The 19,262-nt window shown below is 42.0% G+C and overlaps 2 protein-coding genes across 2 annotated transcripts in view; one reads left to right on the forward strand and one right to left on the reverse strand.

Moving 5' to 3' along the window:
* The window catches only part of LOC124551143, a 177,327-nt gene extending 159,096 nt beyond the window's left edge, over positions 1 to 18,231 (reverse strand). Inside the window, exon 1 of the mRNA XM_047126106.1 lies at positions 18,068 to 18,231. Within this exon, the coding sequence (XP_046982062.1) occupies positions 18,068 to 18,108 (41 nt within the window). The 5' untranslated portion in view covers positions 18,109 to 18,231. The remainder of the gene's footprint in view (positions 1 to 18,067) is intronic.
* Positions 18,232 to 18,388: 157 nt separating this feature from the next.
* Positions 18,389 to 19,262, forward strand: part of LOC124550913 (inositol-tetrakisphosphate 1-kinase-like) — a 100,875-nt gene continuing 100,001 nt past the window's right edge. Inside the window, exon 1 of the mRNA XM_047125706.1 lies at positions 18,389 to 19,260. Within this exon, the coding sequence (XP_046981662.1) occupies positions 19,154 to 19,260 (107 nt within the window). The 5' untranslated portion in view covers positions 18,389 to 19,153. The remainder of the gene's footprint in view (positions 19,261 to 19,262) is intronic.

Raw genomic sequence — 19,262 nt, forward strand, 5'->3', positions numbered from 1 at the left:
GGGTTTTATTAGAACAAAAAATAAAGTTCACAAAATGTCCGACAGATGCGCGTCGTTTGGTGATGATCGTGTGCTCAGCCGCCACTTTTGTCATGCTTGGCCTCCCAAGTCCCCAGACCTCAGTCCGTGCGATTATTGGCTTTAGGGTTACCTGAAGTCGCAAGTGTATCGTGATCGACAGACATCTCTAGGGATGCTGAAAGACAACATCCGACGCCAATGCCTCACCATAACTCCGGACATGCTTTACAGTGCTGTTCACAAAATTATTCCTCGACTACAGCTATTGGTGAGGAATAATGGTGGACTTATTGAGCATTTCCTGTAAAGAACATCATCTTTGCTTTGTCTTACTTTGTTATGCTAATTATTGCTATTCTGATCAGATGAAGCGCCATCTGTAGGACATTTTTTGAACGTTTGTATTTTTTTGGTTCTAATAAAACCCCATGTCATTCCAAGCATATGTGTCAATTTGTACCTCTCTATCTACATTATTCCGTGATTTATTGTTTTCAAATTTATACTGACTTTTTGATCACCCGGTATAATCTGAAGCAAAAGGCCTCTAGAACGAAAGCAAACATTGTTGGAAAACGTTACTAGCTAATAGTTACTTAAAGTACTACGCTAAAAATTACATGTCCTGATAGGACTGTGACAACTTTAAGGTTCCAGTATGGCGAAAACATGGTCAAGTCCAAGGCCACTCAGAGTGTACTCACGTCCCGCCCTAATTACAGCCATCGGCGCCAGAACACAGCCAGTCTTGCTTCCTGTCATGTGGCCGGGGTAGGAAAGGGGTCTGTGATATCAACCACTTCTGCTGGTGCTTCACTCGCCGTCTGGTGGGCCTGTGAACCGTGCCAGCCCTCGAATGTCATCTGTAAGGTAGCAGGTTGCCTGCACAACTTGGATGTAATGTGGGTTGCTGCAAGAGAGGGCGTGAGTCCACTCTACAACATACTCGTTGTCGAGATACGGTTACCAACGTCTGGCCACCACAACGAATGATGGCCTTATTGTGTGCCCAATACATCGTAATGCTGGCGAGAGCGCTACGCCCAGCTGTCAAACCCCATCTACATTTTAATTAAAATAACTCCTGGAGATACAAGAACGTTTCAGATAGATTATATAATGGTAAGACAAGAAATTTAGGAACCGGGTTTTAAATTGTAAGACATTTCCAGGGGTAGATGTGGACTCAGCACAATCTATTGATTACGAACTGTAGATTAAAACACAAGAAACTGCAAAAAAAGGTGGGAATTCAAGGAGATGGGACCTGGATAAACTGAAAGAATCAGAGGTTGTACAGAGTTTCAGGGAGAGCATTAGGGAACAATTGACATGACTGGGGAAAGAAATACAGTAGAAGAAGAATGGGTAGCTTTGAGGATGAAATAGTGAAGGCAGCAGAGGATCAAGTAGGTAAAAAGACGAGAGCTAGTAGAAATCCTTGGATAACAGAAGAGATACTGAACTTAATTGATGAAAGGAGAAGTACAAAAATGCAGAATATGAAGCAGGCAAAAAGGAATACAAACGTCTCAAAAATGAGATCGACAGGAAGTGCAAATGGCTAAGCAGGGATGGCTAGAGGACAAATGTAAGGATGTAGAGGCTTACCTCACGAGGGGTAAGATAGATACTACCTACAGGAAAATTAAAGAGAACTTTGGAGAAAAGAGAGCCACTTGTTTGAATATCAAGAGCGTTGATGGAAACCCAGTTCTAAGCAAAGAAGGGAAAGCAGTAAGGTGGAAGGAGTATATAGAGGGTCTATACAAGGGCGATGTACTTGAGGACAATATTATGGAAATGGAAGAGGATGTAGATGAAGATGAAATGGGAGATATGACACTGCGTGAAGAATTTGACAGAGCACTGAAAGACCTGAGTCGAAACAAGGCCCCCAGAGTAGACAACATTCCATTAGAACTACTGACGGCCTTGGGAGAGCCAGTCCTGACAAAACTCTACCATCTGGTGAGCAAGATGTATGAGACAGGAAAAATACCCTCAGACTTCAAGAAGAATGTAATAATTCCAATTCCATAGAAAGCAGGTGTTGACAGATGTGAGAATTACCGAACTATCAGTTTAATAAGTCACAGCTGCAAAATACTAACACGAATTCTTTACAGACGAATGGAAAAACTGGTAGAAGCCAACCTCGGGGAAGATCAGTTTGGATTCTGTAGAAATGTTGGAACACGTGAGGCAATACTGACCTTACAACTTATCTTAGAAGAAAGATTAAGGAAAGACAAACCTACGTTTCTAGCATTTGTAGACTTAGAGAAAGCTTTTGACAATGTTGGCTGGAATACTCTCTTTCAAATTCTGAAGGTGGCAGGTGTAAAATACAGGGAGCGAAAGGCTATTTACAATGTGTACAGAAACCAGATGGCAGTTGTAAGAGTCGAGGGACATGAAAGGGAAGCAGTGGTTGGGAAGGGAGTGGGACAGGGTTGTAGCCTCTCCCCGATGCTATTCAATCTTTATATTTAGCAAGCAGTAATGGAAACAAAAGAAAAGTTCGGAGTAGGCATTAATATCCATGGAGAATAAATAAAAACTTTGAGGTTCGCCGATGACATTGTAATTCTGTCAGAGACAGCAAAGGACTTGCAAGAACAGTTGAATGGAATGGACAGTGTCTTGAAAGGAGCGTATAAGATGAACATCAACAAAAGCAAAACAAGGATAATGGAATGTAGTCGAATTAAGTCGGGTGATTCTGAGGGAATTGGATTAGAAAATGAGACATTTAAAGTAGTAAAGGAGTTTTGCTATTTGGCGAGCAAATAACTGATAATAGTCGAAGTAGAGAATATATAAAAGGTAGACTGGCAATGGCAAGGAAAGCATTTCTGAAGAAGAGAAATTTGTTAACATCGAGTATAGATTTAAGTGTCAGGAAGTCGTTTCTGGAAGTATTTGTATGGAGTGTAGCCATGTATGGAAGTGAAACATGGACGATCACTAGTTTGGACAAGAAGAGAATAGAAGCTTTCGAAATGTGGTGCTACAGAAGAATGCTGAAGATTAGATGAGTAGATCACATAACTGATGAAGAAGTATTGAGTAGAATTGGGGAGAAGAGGAGTTTGTGGCACAACTTGACAAAAATAAGGGACCGGTTAGCAGGACATGTTCTGAGGCATCAAGAGATCACCAATTTAGTACTGGAGGGCAGCGTGGAGGGTAAAAATCGTAGAGGGAGACCAAGAGATGAATACACTAATCAGATTCAGAAGGATGCAGGTTGCAGTAGGTACTGGGAGGTGAAGAAGCTTGCACAGGATAGAGTAGCATGGAGAGCTGCATCAAACCAGTCTCAGGACTTAAGACCACAACAACAACAACAACTCCTTGATTTACGTTTCAGCACGTCAAGTAGCAGGGGCGAGCCAGCAATCCGACACACTTCTTTGTCGAGTTCCACCTTCTCGCAGTACTGCGTGTTTTGTATGGGGATGCAGAACCTTCTCAGTTGTAGATAGCTGCGCGCCAGCAATCTGTGCATTAGAGGTTTAATCCAAGTCGGACTTAGAACAATCACGTTCCTACACATGTGTATGTGCCATCCGAGAACTAGTAATGGACTGCCCACAACATTCTATCTCACCGTGTACCACTGGCCGGAAACTAGCAGTAGATGGATGAAGAAATTACTGTCCATGTGCTAGCTGCGGTCAACACCACAACACGAACGGCTACGTTCGAATTGGTGCCATAACTAGGAACCACGTGCTGATAATGACTGGCGTCGCAATGTGTTCGCCATGAGACTGAGGTTCTGTACTACACTGGATGACCTATTCAATACTTCCTCATTAGTTATGTGATCTACTCATCTAATCTTCAGCATTCTTCTGTAACACCACATTTCGAAAGAGTCTATTCTCTTCTTGTCCAAACTATTTATCGTCCGTGTTTCACTTCCATACATGGCTACACTCCATACAAATACTTTCAGAAACGACTTCTTGACACTTAAATCTATACTCGATGTTAATAAATTTCTTTTCTTCAGAAACGCTTTCCTTGCCATTGCCAGTCTACATTTTATATCCTCTCTACTTCGACCATCATCAGTTATTTTGCTCCCCAAATAGCAAAACTCCTTAACTACTTTAAGTGACTCATTTCCTAATCTAATTCCCTCAGCATCACCCGATTTAATTCGACTGCATTCCATTATCCTCGTTTTGCTTTTGTTGATGTTCATCTTATATCCTCCTTTCAGGATACTGTCCATTCCGTTCAACTGCTCTTGCAAGTCCTTTGCTGTCTCTGACAGAATTACAATATCATCGGCGAACCTCAAAGTTTTTATTTATTCTCCATGGATATTAATGCCTACTCCGAATTTTTCTTTTGTTTCCTTCACTGCTTGCCCAATATACAGATTGAATAACATCGGGAAGAGGCTACAACCCTGTCTCACTCCCTTCCCAACCACTGCTTCCCTTTCATGCCCCTCGACTCTTACAACTGCCATCTGGTTTCTGTACAGATTGTAAATAGCCTTTCGCTCCCTGTATTTTACCCCTGCCACCTTTAGAATTTGAAGGAGAGTATTCCAGTCAACATTGTCAAAAGCTTTCTCTAAGTCTACAAATGTTAGAAACGTAGGTTTGCCTTTCCTTAATCTATTTTCTAAGATAAGCCGTAGGGTCAGTATTGCCTCACGTGTTCCAACATTTCTACGGAATCCAAACTGGTCTTCCCCGAGGTCGGCTTCTACCAGTTTTTCCATTCATCTGTAAAGAATTCGTGTTAGTATTTTGCAGCTGTGACTTATTAAACTGATAGTTCGGTAATTTTCACATCTGTCAACACCTGCTTTCTTTGGGATTGGAATTATTATATTCTTCTTGAAGTCTGAGGGTATTTCACCTGTCTCATACATAGACGTCGACATATTTATATACTTTTACGCATACAAACAACGAATAAGTGTGTATAATATAAGGTTAGCACAAAATCGTTTGCCTTAAATTTTTTCTGGATACGCAATTCATCGAAAACACCTGGTTTATGATTTGTTTCTTAAAAGAGTAAAAATATTTATTAGTAACATTTTACTGAATTTGCAGCTTTTCCAGTTTTGCGCGATTTTTGACAATCATATTAAGTTCTTTTCAGGCATGTTAAGATCCTTTTCAGCCTTTTTTGTCACTGCAGTACCACTCTGGGCAAATTAGTAAAGGCGCGAAGTGCCCATTATGCAGAGACAGCATGTCATGAAGTTTTTTTATAAAAAAATGCTGACTAAAAACATACCTCGCTGAAAATAGAACCCTCGCGATGACCCTAGAGCCCTTGCCATGTGTTCACTACTACATTTACACCTCTTACCGGATGTTATGTGCCTACTTTACGTCCGTAAGTACGATAACTTTGAATTCCGGTTGTATGTAAAGGCTGTTAGAGGCACCAAAGTTAGTGTCCAGTCCCTAGCGAATGAGACAGGAATTAAAACTGAGGGTAGCAAAGCAAAAGCTGAAATGCTTAGTGCAGTTTGCAAATATTCGTTTACAAACGAAACCCCGGAGAATTACCCTAATTTAATCCTAATATCACTGAAAAGATGAAGGAAATCCCCAGGAGAATTGCGCCAATTTAATCCCAGTACCACTGCAAAAATGGATGAAATAAGTATTAGTGTCAGTGGTGTTGGGAAGCAGCTGAAACTGTTAAAGTTGAACAAAGCTCGAGGACCCGAAGGAATGCCTATGACATTCTATACTGAATTTGCGGCTGAATTAGCTCTCCTCTAACTTTGTTCTGTAGTACATCCCTCGAGCAAGAAACAGTGCCCAATTCTTAAAAAAAAGTCACAGGCCACACCAGTCGACAAGAAGGTTAGTAGAAGTGATCTACAAAACTACTGGCAATATCCTTGACATCAATTTGTTGTAGAATATTACAACATATTCTGAGCTCAAACATAATCTACATCTACATCCATACTCCGCAAGTGTGGCGGAGGGTACCTTGAGTACCTCTATCGGTTCTCCCTTCTATTCCATTGTTCGTGGAAAGAAGGATTGTCGGTATGCCTCTGTGTGGGCTCTAATCTCTCTGATTTTATCCTCATGGTCCCTTCGCGAGATATACATAGGAGGGACCAATATACTGCTTGACTCCTCGGTGAAGGTATGTTCTCGAAACTTTAACAAGAGCCCGTACCGAGCTACTGATCGTCTCTCCTGCAGAGTCTTCCACTGGAGTTTAACGCTCTCGCGATTACTAAATGATCCTGTAACGAAGCGCGCTGCTCTCCGTTGGATATTTTCTATCTCTTGTATCTATCTGGTACGGATCCCACACTGCTGAGCAGTATTCAAGCAGTGGACGAACAAGCGTACTGTAACCTGCTTCCTTTGTTTTCGGATTGCATTTCCTTAGGATTCTTCCAATGAATTTCAGTCTGGTATCTGCTTTACCGACGATCAAATTTATATGATCATTCCATTTTAAATCACTCCTAATGCGTACTCCCAAATAATTTACGGAATTAACTGCTTCCAGTTGCTGACCTGCTGTATTGTAGCTAAATGATAAGGGATCTTTCTTTCTATGTATTCGCAGCACATTACACTTGTCTACATTGAGATTCAATTGCCATTCCCTGCACCATGCGTCAATTCGCTGCAGATCCTCCTGCATTTCAGTACAATTTTCCATTGTTACAACCTCTCGATATACCACAACATCATCCGCAAAAAGCCTCAGTGAACTTCCGATGTCATCCACAAGGTCATTTATGGATATCGTGAATAGCAACGGTCCTACGACACTCCCCTGCGGCACACCTGAAATCACTCTTACTTCGGAAGACTTCTCTCCATTGAGAATGACATGCTGCGTTCTGCGTTCTGTTACCTACGAACTCTTCAATCCAATCACACAATTGGTCTGATAGTCCATATGCTCTTACTTTGTTCATTAAACGACTGTGGGGAACTGTATAGAACGCCTTGCGGAAGTCAAGAAACACGGCATCTACGTGGGAACCTGTGTGGGAGTCTCGTGGACGAATAGCGCGAGCTGGGTTTCACACGATCGTCTTTTTCGAAACCCATGCTGATTCCTACAGAGTAGATTTCTAGTCTCCAGAAAAGTCATTATACTCGAACATAATACGTGTTCCAAAATTCTACAACTGATAGCCGTTAGAGATATAGGTCTATAGTTCTGCACATATGTTCGACGTCCCTTCTTGAAAACGGGGATGACCTGTGCCCTTTTCCAATCCTTTGGAACACTACGGTCTTCTAGAGACTTACGGTACACCGCTGCAAGAAGGGGGGCAAGTTCCTTCGCGTACTTTGTGTAAAATCGAAATGGTATCCCATCAGGTCCAGCGGCCGTTCCTCTTTTGAGCGATGAAGTATCTTGAACAAAATGACCTCAATACCATCCAGCATGGATTCCGAAAACATCGATAATGTGAAACCCAACACACATTTTTCTCGCATGACATACTAGAAGCTTTGGATCAAGGCAGTCAGGTAAATGCAGTATTTCTTCATTTCCGCAAAGCATTTGATTCAGAATCACAACTGCATTTGTTGTCGAAAGTACGATCATACGGGGTATCAAGTGAAATTTGTGACTTGAATGAGAAGGATGGCCTTTATCGTAGTTTTGTGAGTAGTGGGTTATGGTGTGAGAGTGTGCAAAGTATTTTCATTGGGGTGAATGCAGCGGGGCACCCAGAGGGCATTCTAGCGAAATCCTTTCCTGGAAATGCCGAATTTGTAACGGAAATAAATTGACAGAGGAGCAGTATCGTAAGATCTGTGCCCTTCAGGTGCAGTTACAAGACGCAAAGGAGGAACTACGAGGGCGGTTCAGAAAGTAACCTCCGATTGGTCACAGTGCGGGTTGTGGGGGGAGTAGCGACGCCATCTGTGCGTTCACGCACTCAACAGGTAAGTCGGCATCAAGCCGTGGTCGAGTGAACGTCGTACCTGCGCTAGTTCAGTTTTTGTGGCAGTTTGAAATGTGTGCTGCAATAGAAAACCCCGCCAAATGTGAAGTGCGTGCTGTCATAAGGTTTTTTACAGCCAAAGGATATTCTGCAGCAGCTATTCATCGTGAGCTTTGTGCCGTGTATGGACCAAGAGTTACGAGTGAAGGAGTTGTCCGTGAATGGGTACGTTTATTTAAAAGCGGACGAGAAAACGTTCATGATGAAGAGAGGAGTGGTAGACCATCATTGGTGACTGACGAACTCGTTCAGACAGTTGATGCAAAAGTTCGTGAAAATCGACGTTTCTCAATGTCGGGGTTGTCTTCTGGTTTTCCACAGATTTCTAAGACTCTCTTGTACGAGATAGTGACAGCAAGATTGGGTTACCGTAAGTTCTGTGCACGATGGGTGCCCAAAATTCTTACCGACCACCACAAAACTCAAAGAATGGCCTCTGCATTAGACTTTCTGTCACGTTATGAGGACGAAGGAGAACCATTGTTAAACAGAATCGTGACCGGTGACGAAACCTGGATTAAGTACGTGAACCCTGAGACAAAAGAACAATCAAAGATGTGGGCACATTCAAATTCGCCTACCAAACTAAGAAAAGCCTCGCAAGATTTTTCTGCCAGAAAACTGATGGCAACGGTGTTTTGGGATGCCAAAGGGGTGTTGTTGGTTGAATTCATGGAACGTGGTACGACCATTAATCAAGACATGTACTGTGAAACAATAAAAAAGTTACAACGGGCTATACAGAACAAACGCCGTGGTATGCTGACTTCCGGTATCGTTTTTATGCACGATAACGCCCGTCCTCACTCTGCTCGCAGAACAACGGCCCTTCTTGAGTCCTTCAAGTGGGACGTTATCAACCATCCACCTTACAGCCCAGACCTGGCGCCAAATGATTATCACCTCTTCATGCATTTGAAGAAATGGCTCGGGTCACAGCGGTTTGATGACGACGAAGAGCTCAAAGATGCGGTCACAGGCTGACTCCAGGCACAAGCGGGTCATTTTTATGCAGAAGGAATTTCAAAGCTTGTGAAGAGATACGATAAGTGCCTCAATCGCTATGGAGACTATGTAGAAAAATAGTGCAAAGATGTAGTTGTAAGATGTATACATTAAAATATTTTTATTTAACTTGGTGTATTTTTTTAAATCAACCGGAGGTTACTTTCTGAATGGCCCTCGTATATAGGTTGAGGAGGTGAAGGGCACCCGGGAATGGGAACTGGCAGTTGGTAAGAGGTCAGCTAGGAGGAGCAGATGTTCAGACAGTTGTACCTTGCGTATAAACAATAAATTTGACCAACTCTGTGAGCTGAATGGAGAGGAGCCTCTCGCAAATACTAACAGAGAGAAGAAAGTTCTGTTGTTAGGTAGTGGGCCACCAGTTGCAGGAAGTGTTGGGGAGTGAACACCAGGTCACCAGCATTGTGAAGCCTAGCGCAGGGTTGGCTCAGGTGACATAGGGGAGTTATGTAGGAATTTTACGAAAAAGGATCAAGTAGTGATCGTGGGTGGAGCTGAGAATAGTGTTGATATGGACGGGGAGTACGATGTAGTGGTGACCTGGTAAAGATAGCTACTCAAACTGGTGTCACTAACGCGCACTTCGTGCAACTGTTTCGGCGTCATGATCGGCCTCATCTTAATGCTTCTGTTAGGCGTGTTAATATGGTGCTGGAGAAGGCACTAACGGCGGAGGGCATGGCTCACATTGCAGCGGTGCCAGCTGATCAATAGATCGGGTTTCCCTAGGCATGGCCTGCACCTCAGTAGGTATGAAGGGGAGACTGACAAAGCTTATAGATGACAGTGTAGTGGGTGGCGGTGGGATCACTCATGAGAAAATTCCTGTAGAAGTTAGTGTTGCAGCTGCACTTTTTTTAGAGTATTGACAAGCGATTTCAGATCGATTCCGTATTTCTGGATTTCCAGAAGGCTTTTGACACTGTACCATACAATCGGCTTATAATGAAATTGCGTGCTTATGGAATATCGTCGCAGTTATGTGAATGGATTTGTGGCTTCCTGTCAGAGAGGTCACAGTTCGTAGAAATGGACTGAAGGTCATCGAGCAAAACAGAAGTGATTTCTGGCGTTCCCCAAGATAGTGTTATAGGCCCTTCGCTGTTCCTTATCTATATAAACGATTTGGGAGACAATCTGAGCAGCCGTCTTAGGTTGTTTGCTGATGACACTGTGGTTTATCGACTAATAAAGTCATCAGAACATCAAAACAAACTGCAAAACGATTTAGAAAAGGTATCTGAATGGTGCGAAAATCGGCAGTTGACCCTAAATAACGAAAAGTGTGAGGTCATCCACCTGAGTGCTAAAAGTAATCCGTTAAACTTTGATTACACTACAAATCAGTCAAATATAAAGGCCGTAAATTCAAATAAATACCTAGGTATTACAATTACGAACAACTTAAATTGAAAGGAACGCATAGAAAATGTTGTGGGGAAGGCTAGCCAAACACTGCGTTTTATTGGCAGGACACTTAGAGAACGTAACAGTTCTACTAAGGAGTGCCTACACTACGCTTGCCCGTCCTCTTTTAGAATACTGCTGCGCGGTGGGGCTCCTTACCAGACAGGACTGACGGGAGTACATCGAAAAAGTTCAAAGAAGGGAAGCACGTTTTGTATTATCGCGAAATATGGAAGAGTGTGTCACTGAAATGATACAGGATTTGGCCTGGACGTCATTAAAAGAAAGGCGTTTTTCTTTGCGACGGAATCTTCTCACGAAATTGCAATCACCAACTTTCTCCTCCGACTGCGAAAATATTTTGTTGACACCGACCTACACAGGGAGGAACGATCACCACGATAAAATAATGGAAATCAGAGTTCGTACGGAAAAATATAAGTGTTCGTTCTTTCCGCGCGATATATGATATTGAGATAATAGACAATTGTGAAGGTGGTTTGATGTAACCTCTGCAAGGCACTTACATGTGATTTGCAGAGTATCCATGTAGATGTAGATGTTGATGTAGATGTATATATTGATTCAAGTCAGTTCAAAATCAAGTATACCTGATTAAAGGAAGTCCGTCTAACAAAGGAATCACCTGAGGAAGTCAGGTATTCAAATAGACCAAACCTAATGGAAAAAAACCAGCTGATTTACTCAATTTGCCCGAGTTCGAGGAAGTGTGTAATGTTTAAATTTTGACCCTGTACTGAAGGATAGTTACAGTATGCCCGTTCTTTCGAGAGGTACACAAATGGTCATTAGGCGAAGGTCTTCGCAAAACACTTGACCTCTTATCTCTGTGATCAATAGGACCCTAGATATATGACCCCAGAAAAATAACATTTTTACACGCCGTTTTTTGGAACATACTGATACCGTGCATGCTACACACAGACGGATACATGAATAGCATAGCGTGGCCGTTATCTTCAAAGGCTATCGCGTGAACAGAATCAGGACGTCATCACAGAGTTTGTCGCGATTAAATTGTACAGTAGATAGGAACGGAGTCCTTGTACACCGCAGCAGTTAGGGAATAGTCGCCAGAATTGCACCACTGTGTTGGACTATTCCTTTTCTATAGCTCGACCTAACTGCTCGAGATAGCGACAGAGAAAAATGTGACTGTTTCGGATCTGTTCCACACAGATTCGCGTCCACCTTGATTGCAACACAGTGTCGAACCGCAACCGCGCCAGGGAAACGACATACTTTCCCGTCAGCTGTGTGAGAACAAAATCGTACATGACTGCGAAACACAGTATTTCACGTCGCTCTCGGAATTGTTAAATATTCGGTTTATTATAACCGCAGACGATCCTTATGTGAGAACTTTGTACTGAGTAGAAAGTCTATGCTCCCAGATTTGATTGAGTGACTGATTTCAGAAGGGGACATGTTCTACCTCTTGTCCTCGCTAGCGTCTGCTACGGAGGCCCATGCCTTGATTATTTCATCTAATTGAATAATGTGTCCAACACCTTCATAGTTCACCTATATGTAACTGAAACTCATTCAACCTGATACTTGAGCAGACCCATCACCTCAAACAGGTCCCATAATCGAAGTGTTCTCTGCGATAAAGCTGCAATAGTTTAGTATTGAAAGGTCTGATATTTCCCTTACTTACAGTTCCAATAAGCTTCAAATTGCATTACGCAGAAAGTACTGAATAAGTCTAATTTTTTAACTAACTGTCACACAGCTACAGCAAGTGCCAGAATAATATTCTGCATAGGCCTATATCTACATCTACATCTACGTGATTACTCTGCAATTCACTATAAAGTGCCTGGCAGAGGGTTCAGTGAACCACCTTCAAGTTGTCTCTCTACCGTTCCACTCTCGAACGGCACGCGGGAGAAACGAGCACTTAAATTTTTCTGTGCGAGCCCTGATTTCTCTTATTTTATCGTGATGATCATTTCTCCCTAAGTAGGTGGGTGCCAACAGAATGTTTTCGCAATCGGAGGAGAGAACTGGTGATTGAAATTTCATCAGAAGATCCCGCCGCAACGAAAAACGCCTTTGTTTTAATGATTGCCACTCCAATTCATATCTGTGACACTATCTCCCCTATTTCGCGATAATACAAAACGAGCTGCCCTTCTTTGTACATTTTCGATGTCATCCGTCAGTCCCACCTGGTGCAGATCCCACACTGCACAACAGTACTCCAGAATAGGGCGGACAAGCGTGGTGTAAGCAGTCTCTTTGGTAGACCTGTTGCGCCTTCTTAGTGTTCAGCCAATGAATCGCAGTATTTGGTTTACTCTATCCACAATATTATCTGTGTGATCGTTTCAATTTAGGTTATTTGTAATTGTAATCCCTAAGTATTTATTTGAATTTACAGCCCTCAGATTTGTGTGACTTATCGCGTAATCGAAATTTAGCTGATTTCTTTTAGTACTCATGCGAATGACTTCACACTTTCCCTTATTCAGGGTCAATTGCCACATTTCGCACCATGCAGATATCTTATCTAAATCATTTTACAATTCGTTTTGATCATCTGATGACTTTACAAGACGGTAAATGACAGCATCATCTGCAAACAATCTATGACGGCTACTCAGATTGTCTCGTATGTCGCTAATATAGAACAGGAACAATAGAGGGGCTATAACACTTCCTTGGGGAACGCCGGATATATGAGGTGTTAAAATATGTTGAATGATTTTTTTTTTTTTTTAAAAGTCTACAAATGGTAGAAACGTAGGTTTGCCTTCCCTTAATCTTTTTTCTAAGATAAGTCGTAGGGTCAGTATTGCCTCACGTGTTCCAATATTTCTACGGAAGCCAAACTGATCTTCCCCGAGGTCGGCTTCTACCAGTTTTTCCATTCGTCTGTAAAGAATTATCGTTAGTATTTTGCATCCGTGACTTATTAAACTGATAGTTCGGTAATTCTCACATCTGTGAACACCTGCTTTCTTTGGGATTGGAATTATAATATTCTTCTTGAAGTCTGAGGGTATTTCGCCTGTCTAATACATCTTGCTCACCAGACAGTAGAGTTTTGTCAGGACTGGCTCTCCCAAGGCCATCAGTAGTTCTAATGGAATGTTGTCTACTCCCAGGGCCTAGTTCCGATTCAGGTCTTTCAGTGCTCTGTCAAACTCTTCACGGTGTGTCATATCTCCCATTTCATCTTCATCTACATCTTCTTCCATTTCCATAATATTGTCCTCAAGAACATCGCACTTGTATAGACCCTCTATATACTCCTTCCACCTTTCTGCTTTCCCTTCTTTGCTTAGAACTGGGTTTCCATCTGAGCTCTTGATATTCATACAAGTGGTTCTCTTTTCTCCAAAGGTCTCTTTAATTCTCCTGTAGGCAGTATCTATCTTACCCCTAGTGAGATAAGCCTCTACAGCCTTACATTTGTCCTCTAGCCATCCCTGCTTAGCCATTTTGCACTTCCTGTCGATCTCATTTTTGAGACGTTTGTATTCCTTTTTGCCTGCTTCATTTACTGCATTTTTATATTTTCTCCTTTCATCAATTAAATTCAATATTTCTTCTGTTAGCCAAGGATTTCTACTAGCCCTCGTCTTTTTACCTACTTGATTCTCTGCAGCCTTCACTACTTCATCCCTCAGAGCTACCCATTCTTCTTCTACCGTATTTCTTTCCCCCATTAGTGACAATTGTTCACTTATGCTCTCCCTGAAACTCTGTACAACCTCTGGTTTAGTCACTTTATCCTGGTCCCATCTCCTTAAATTCCCACCTTCTGCAGTTTCTTCAGTTTTAATCTATAGTTCATAACCAATAGATTGTGGTCTGAGTCCACATCTGCCCCTGGAAATGTCTTACAATTTAAAACCTGGTTCCTAAATCTCTGTCTTACCATTATATAGTCTATCTGATACCTTCTAGTATCTCCAGGATTCTTCCATGTATACAACCTTCTTTTATGATTCTTGAACCAAGTGTTAGCTATGATTAAGTTATGCTCTGTGCAAAATTCTACCAGGCGGCTTCCTCTTCCATTTCTTCCCCCCAATACCTACTATGTTTCCTTCTCTTCCTTTTCCTACTATCAAATTCCAGTCACCCATGACTATTAAATTTTCATCTCCCTTCCCTACCTGAATAATTTCTTTTATCTCATCATACATTTCATCAATTTCTTCATCATCTGTAGAGCTAGTTGGCATATAAACTTGTACTACTGTAATAGGCGTGGGCTTCGTGTCTGTCTTGGCCACAATAATGCGTTCACTATGCTGTTTGTAGTAGCTTACCCGTACTTCTATCTTTTTATTCATTATTAAACCTACTCCTGCATTACCCCTATTTGATTTTGTATTTATAATCACGTATTCACCTGACCAAAAGTCTTGGTCCTCCTGCCACCGAACTTCACTAATTCCCACTATATCTAACTTTAACCTATCCATTTCCCTTTTTAAATTTTCTAACCTACCTGCTCAATTAAGGGATCTGACATACCACGCTCCGATCCGTAGAACACCAGTTTTCATTCTCCTGATAACGACGTCCTCATGCGAATGGGGGACTATTTTACCTCCGGACTTCTGACGCTACAACCATTTTATATATTTTTTTCCGATAGCCTGATACACAGGCAGAGTCAAGTTAAAACATATTCTGACTCGCCAGAGATGATAAAGTGAGGTTTTGTTTACCGTGTCTCGCTTTATGGATTTCGAGCGAAAATGTACCAAAAACGCATGACATGTTGAAATTGGTGTGTGACGATAGTACTGAAACTCTAAGATTGTTTATAAGTGGTATGAGCGATTTAAAAATGGAAATGAGTCGGTGGGAGACGAGCAACGTTCGGGACGTCCATTAACCCCAAATATAGGAGAAAACATGCAAAAAGTGGCAAAAATTGTTCGTTCAAACAGGCGACAAACTATTAAGAACTTATAGAAGAGCTTAGCATCTCGTATGTGTCCTGCACTTTCGGCCGCCATCAGGCCGGCCGCACTTTCAAATACGAGTGCCGTCTGTTACGCCGTCGCGTTTCATACAACCGCCACCGCGGTATGAGGTTGCTGCAACGGACGATTAGCTGCTGCCAATGAGATGCAAGCATCGCCTTTCTGGAGCACCATCGGAGGGTGAACTTGTTCGAACATTCATGCAGTGACCCCATCGTGTGTGTTTGCCAGTTGAATAACAGTTGTTGCTGCAAACTTTCACAGTGGCCAGGGGTCGATATCTTTTGAATAGACTTTGTACTGAAGTGTGACATATTTATAAATCTTTTTGTATCTGTATATATTTCTAAATTAAAATCTATTAGCAACTGACGTTGTCAATACAGTAACAAAGCAGTGACCCCATCGTGTGTGTTTGCCAGTTGAATAACATTTGCAAACTTTTACAGTGGCCAGGGGTCGATATCTTTTGAATAGGCATTGTACTGAAGAGTGACAGATTTATAAATCCTTTTGCATCTGTATATATTTCTAAATTCAAATGTGTTAGCAACTGACGTTGCCAATACGACAACAAAGCTATGTATTATTCTCACTATTTGATATTAGTTGTAGAATAAATTAATATGTGAATTCTCTGTTCGTGAATGGCATGTGTTCCTAACTCCTGTACCCACTAAAAAGCACACAGCGTGCAAAGGACAACACAATAGGTCCGTCCAAAGCATTTTAACCGGTAATTTGCAAGTGACATGGATGAGTTCAAAATTTGTTACCAGACTTTTGAGTGATGAATGGAAGGAAAATTTGTGTCAGTTTTCACAGAGATGAAGGATCGTCTTCATTCGGGTCTGGCCTTCTTTTTCAGGAAAATGGTTTAAGATTCGGAATTACGTAAGTTTTTAACAGTGTCGAATCTGGAACTTCAGCGTGCCTACTTACAAATCGCCATTCGTCTTACAAAATGTTAAATATCCTCCATATCCCAAACATTTCCTCCCCCACCCCCCATGCCCACCCACTCCCCTGCAAACTATGCTATGGGCGGTTTTGTTCATGTCCAGAATTGCATCTGGATATGAAATTTGGGCCTAAGAGTGCTACCATGAAACGAAAATTCGGAGTTCTCTATGGAAAACCAATGAACCTCCTCGTCTTGAAAACGAAAGTTATTCAGAATCGAATACTGAAGTCATATTCATTGGTTTTTTTTTCGATATTGAGGGCATAGTGTGATCAGAGTTCGTTCCATGAGGAACAGCAGTAAATGCTGAAGTTTACTAGGGCGTAATGCAAGATCTGCGAAATGGAAAGAGATCAGAAAACTAGCCCAATGGCTTCCTTCTTCATCACAACAAAGTGCTGTGCCACATCTCGCTTTTGATTCGCGAGTTTATGGATGGAAAAATTGTTCCTGCATGCCCATATACACCTTTCTCACCAGATTTAGCACCATGCGACTTCTGGCTCTTCCCTGGAATTAAAACAGGGTTTAAAGGAGAACGTTTTGACACCATTCGTGACACTGAATGGCCACGACAAAGCAGCCGAACGTCCTTCGAAAGGAAACCTTCGAGAAATGCTTCCAGTCATGGATTCAAAGTTCAGATAAGTACATCGCTAGCCAATGACAGTACTTTGAAGGAAATTAAATCAAATTTCATGTAAGCTTATTACTTTGTTTCTAATGAAATTATTCGCCGTATTTTTTGATCGCACCTCGCACATTTATATTCTGCAAACGACTGTGAAGTGAATAGCAGAGGGCGATATGTACAGGGTTACTGTATATTCCTCAAGTCCTCCTCTGATATTGGTTCTTGAAAATTTTTAGGTAGGCTTTCGCGGGATAGTTGGTTTCTGTTTCAGCATCTCCGTGACACTCTCCCAAGGGGGAAACAAACTTGTGATCATACTTGCTGCCCTCCTTTGTGGAATGTATACATTCAGTATTGCCTGATAGTCCAATTTCTCGAGCAATAATCTAGGATAGGTCACACAAGTGTTTCGTCTCCTTTGTGGACTGATCGCATTTTCTCAGTATCGTACCAGTGAATCGAAGGCTGCCACTTACTTTACCTACGTGAGGCAATGTGAACATTCCATTTCATATCCCCAGAAATTGTTATATCGAGGTATATGAGTTGACTGTTTTCAGTTGTGAGTCAGTGATATTGTAGTCACAGACTAATACGTTTTCTGTTTTTTTGAAGTGCATAACTTTATATTTTTGGACATTTAAAGCAAACTACCAATTTTTGCAACTCTTTGATGTCTCGCCGGCCAGAGTGGCCGAGCGGTTCTAAGCGCTACAATCTGGAACCACGCGACCCCTACGGTCGCAGGTTCGAATCCTACCTCGGACATGGATATGTGTGATGTCCTTAGGTTAGTTAGGTTTAAGTAGTTCTAAGTTCTAGGGGGGTGATGACCTCTGAAGTTAAGTCGCATAGTGCCGAGAGCCATTTGAACCTTTTTTTTTATGTCTCAGTGAATATTTGGACAGCTTTTTTGATAGAAAATGACATCATCTACGAAATGTACGAGACTCCAATTAATATTTTCCGCCAGGTCATTAATACACAATATGAAGAGCAAGGGTTTCATCCATCCTTCCTTTAGCATGCCTGAAGTTATATTTACATACCGGTACGTCGATGACTCTGCGTCCAAGATAACATGCTGCATCCTTCCATACTCATAAATTGTATGCGCTCGAACACAGAGAGCATATTTTCTTGTTTACAGTTATCTGTTATGGAAGGTTTCTCATTTCTGTGCTGCGTTCTCCGGCTATGAGTCAGGAGCCCAACCCAAACCTGTTTGTCAAGTGCATGCAGAAACCTTCCACGAATCGGCACGGCGCACCTTGCCCCCCTCTCTTGGTATCTGTGCACAGATCCCCACTCCAGACGGTACAGGTCACATTCCACTAGTCAAGGCAGGAGGGGGCGTTGCACGCGCGGATAACAAACTGGAGTAAATTAGCTGTTGGCCGCTTCTCGCTATGTGCTGCGCGACTCTTACGTCATTGGCACTGTAGTAAAGTTTATTTTAAAAGTACCATCGAATAATGAGTGCTGCCACGTGAAGTTAATCAAAAAAGTAATACAAGTCAGTGGCGGAAAAGTAAATGACACTCGTCGGTATTTCGTAATTTTGTTTTTCGCCCACGTTGAGAGTACTTTCATAATCGTTTGTCTCAGATAACATCTGTGCTAGATTACTTGCCAATCTGTGATCAGAGGGTATGTTTTTCAAACCTCATCTTGCTTCGTTGTGGTATTTGTTTTTGTAACCGGTGTTGTTTGTTTGGGTTGGCGGGTGAGTGAAAGTAAGGTTAAGGACGCAAGCTGGCAAAACTTCAGCAAGGTCACTCACGCTTTCTTGATCACGCCAGCAGTAATTGATGAATCATAAATTAGTGGCGTTAACAGCGGCTGTACTAGCGGGAGCTCAAATGTATATAGAACAGCCGTTTCCTGACGTGTTGCTGAATTCTTATCTTTCAGCTATAGGCGATAAATCGTACGACGTCACATTGTCGGAGGACGAAAAATAGACACTAATTATTGGATACTGATAAGAGATCTGTAGTAGTGAAACCTGTTTAAGTGTGTTTGCGCACCACCTTTTCAAAGAGATCTGCTGTTCAGAAGTTTTGTTGGGAATATGTGCCTTCCAGCAGAGTGAGAGTTCCAGTTCCACCGCACACGCAGAGAGAGAGAGAGAGATGTCCAAAATGACAGAACAGAAAGGTAGGCCACATATCATCGGATATTGGATGTCGGAGAAGAAGAGGCAGAAACTGAACTGGACAGAATTTGGAACTACGTGCAAGT

Source organism: Schistocerca americana, chromosome 9 (assembly GCF_021461395.2).
Source record: "Schistocerca americana isolate TAMUIC-IGC-003095 chromosome 9, iqSchAmer2.1, whole genome shotgun sequence".
Lineage (NCBI taxonomy): Eukaryota > Metazoa > Arthropoda > Insecta > Orthoptera > Acrididae > Schistocerca > Schistocerca americana.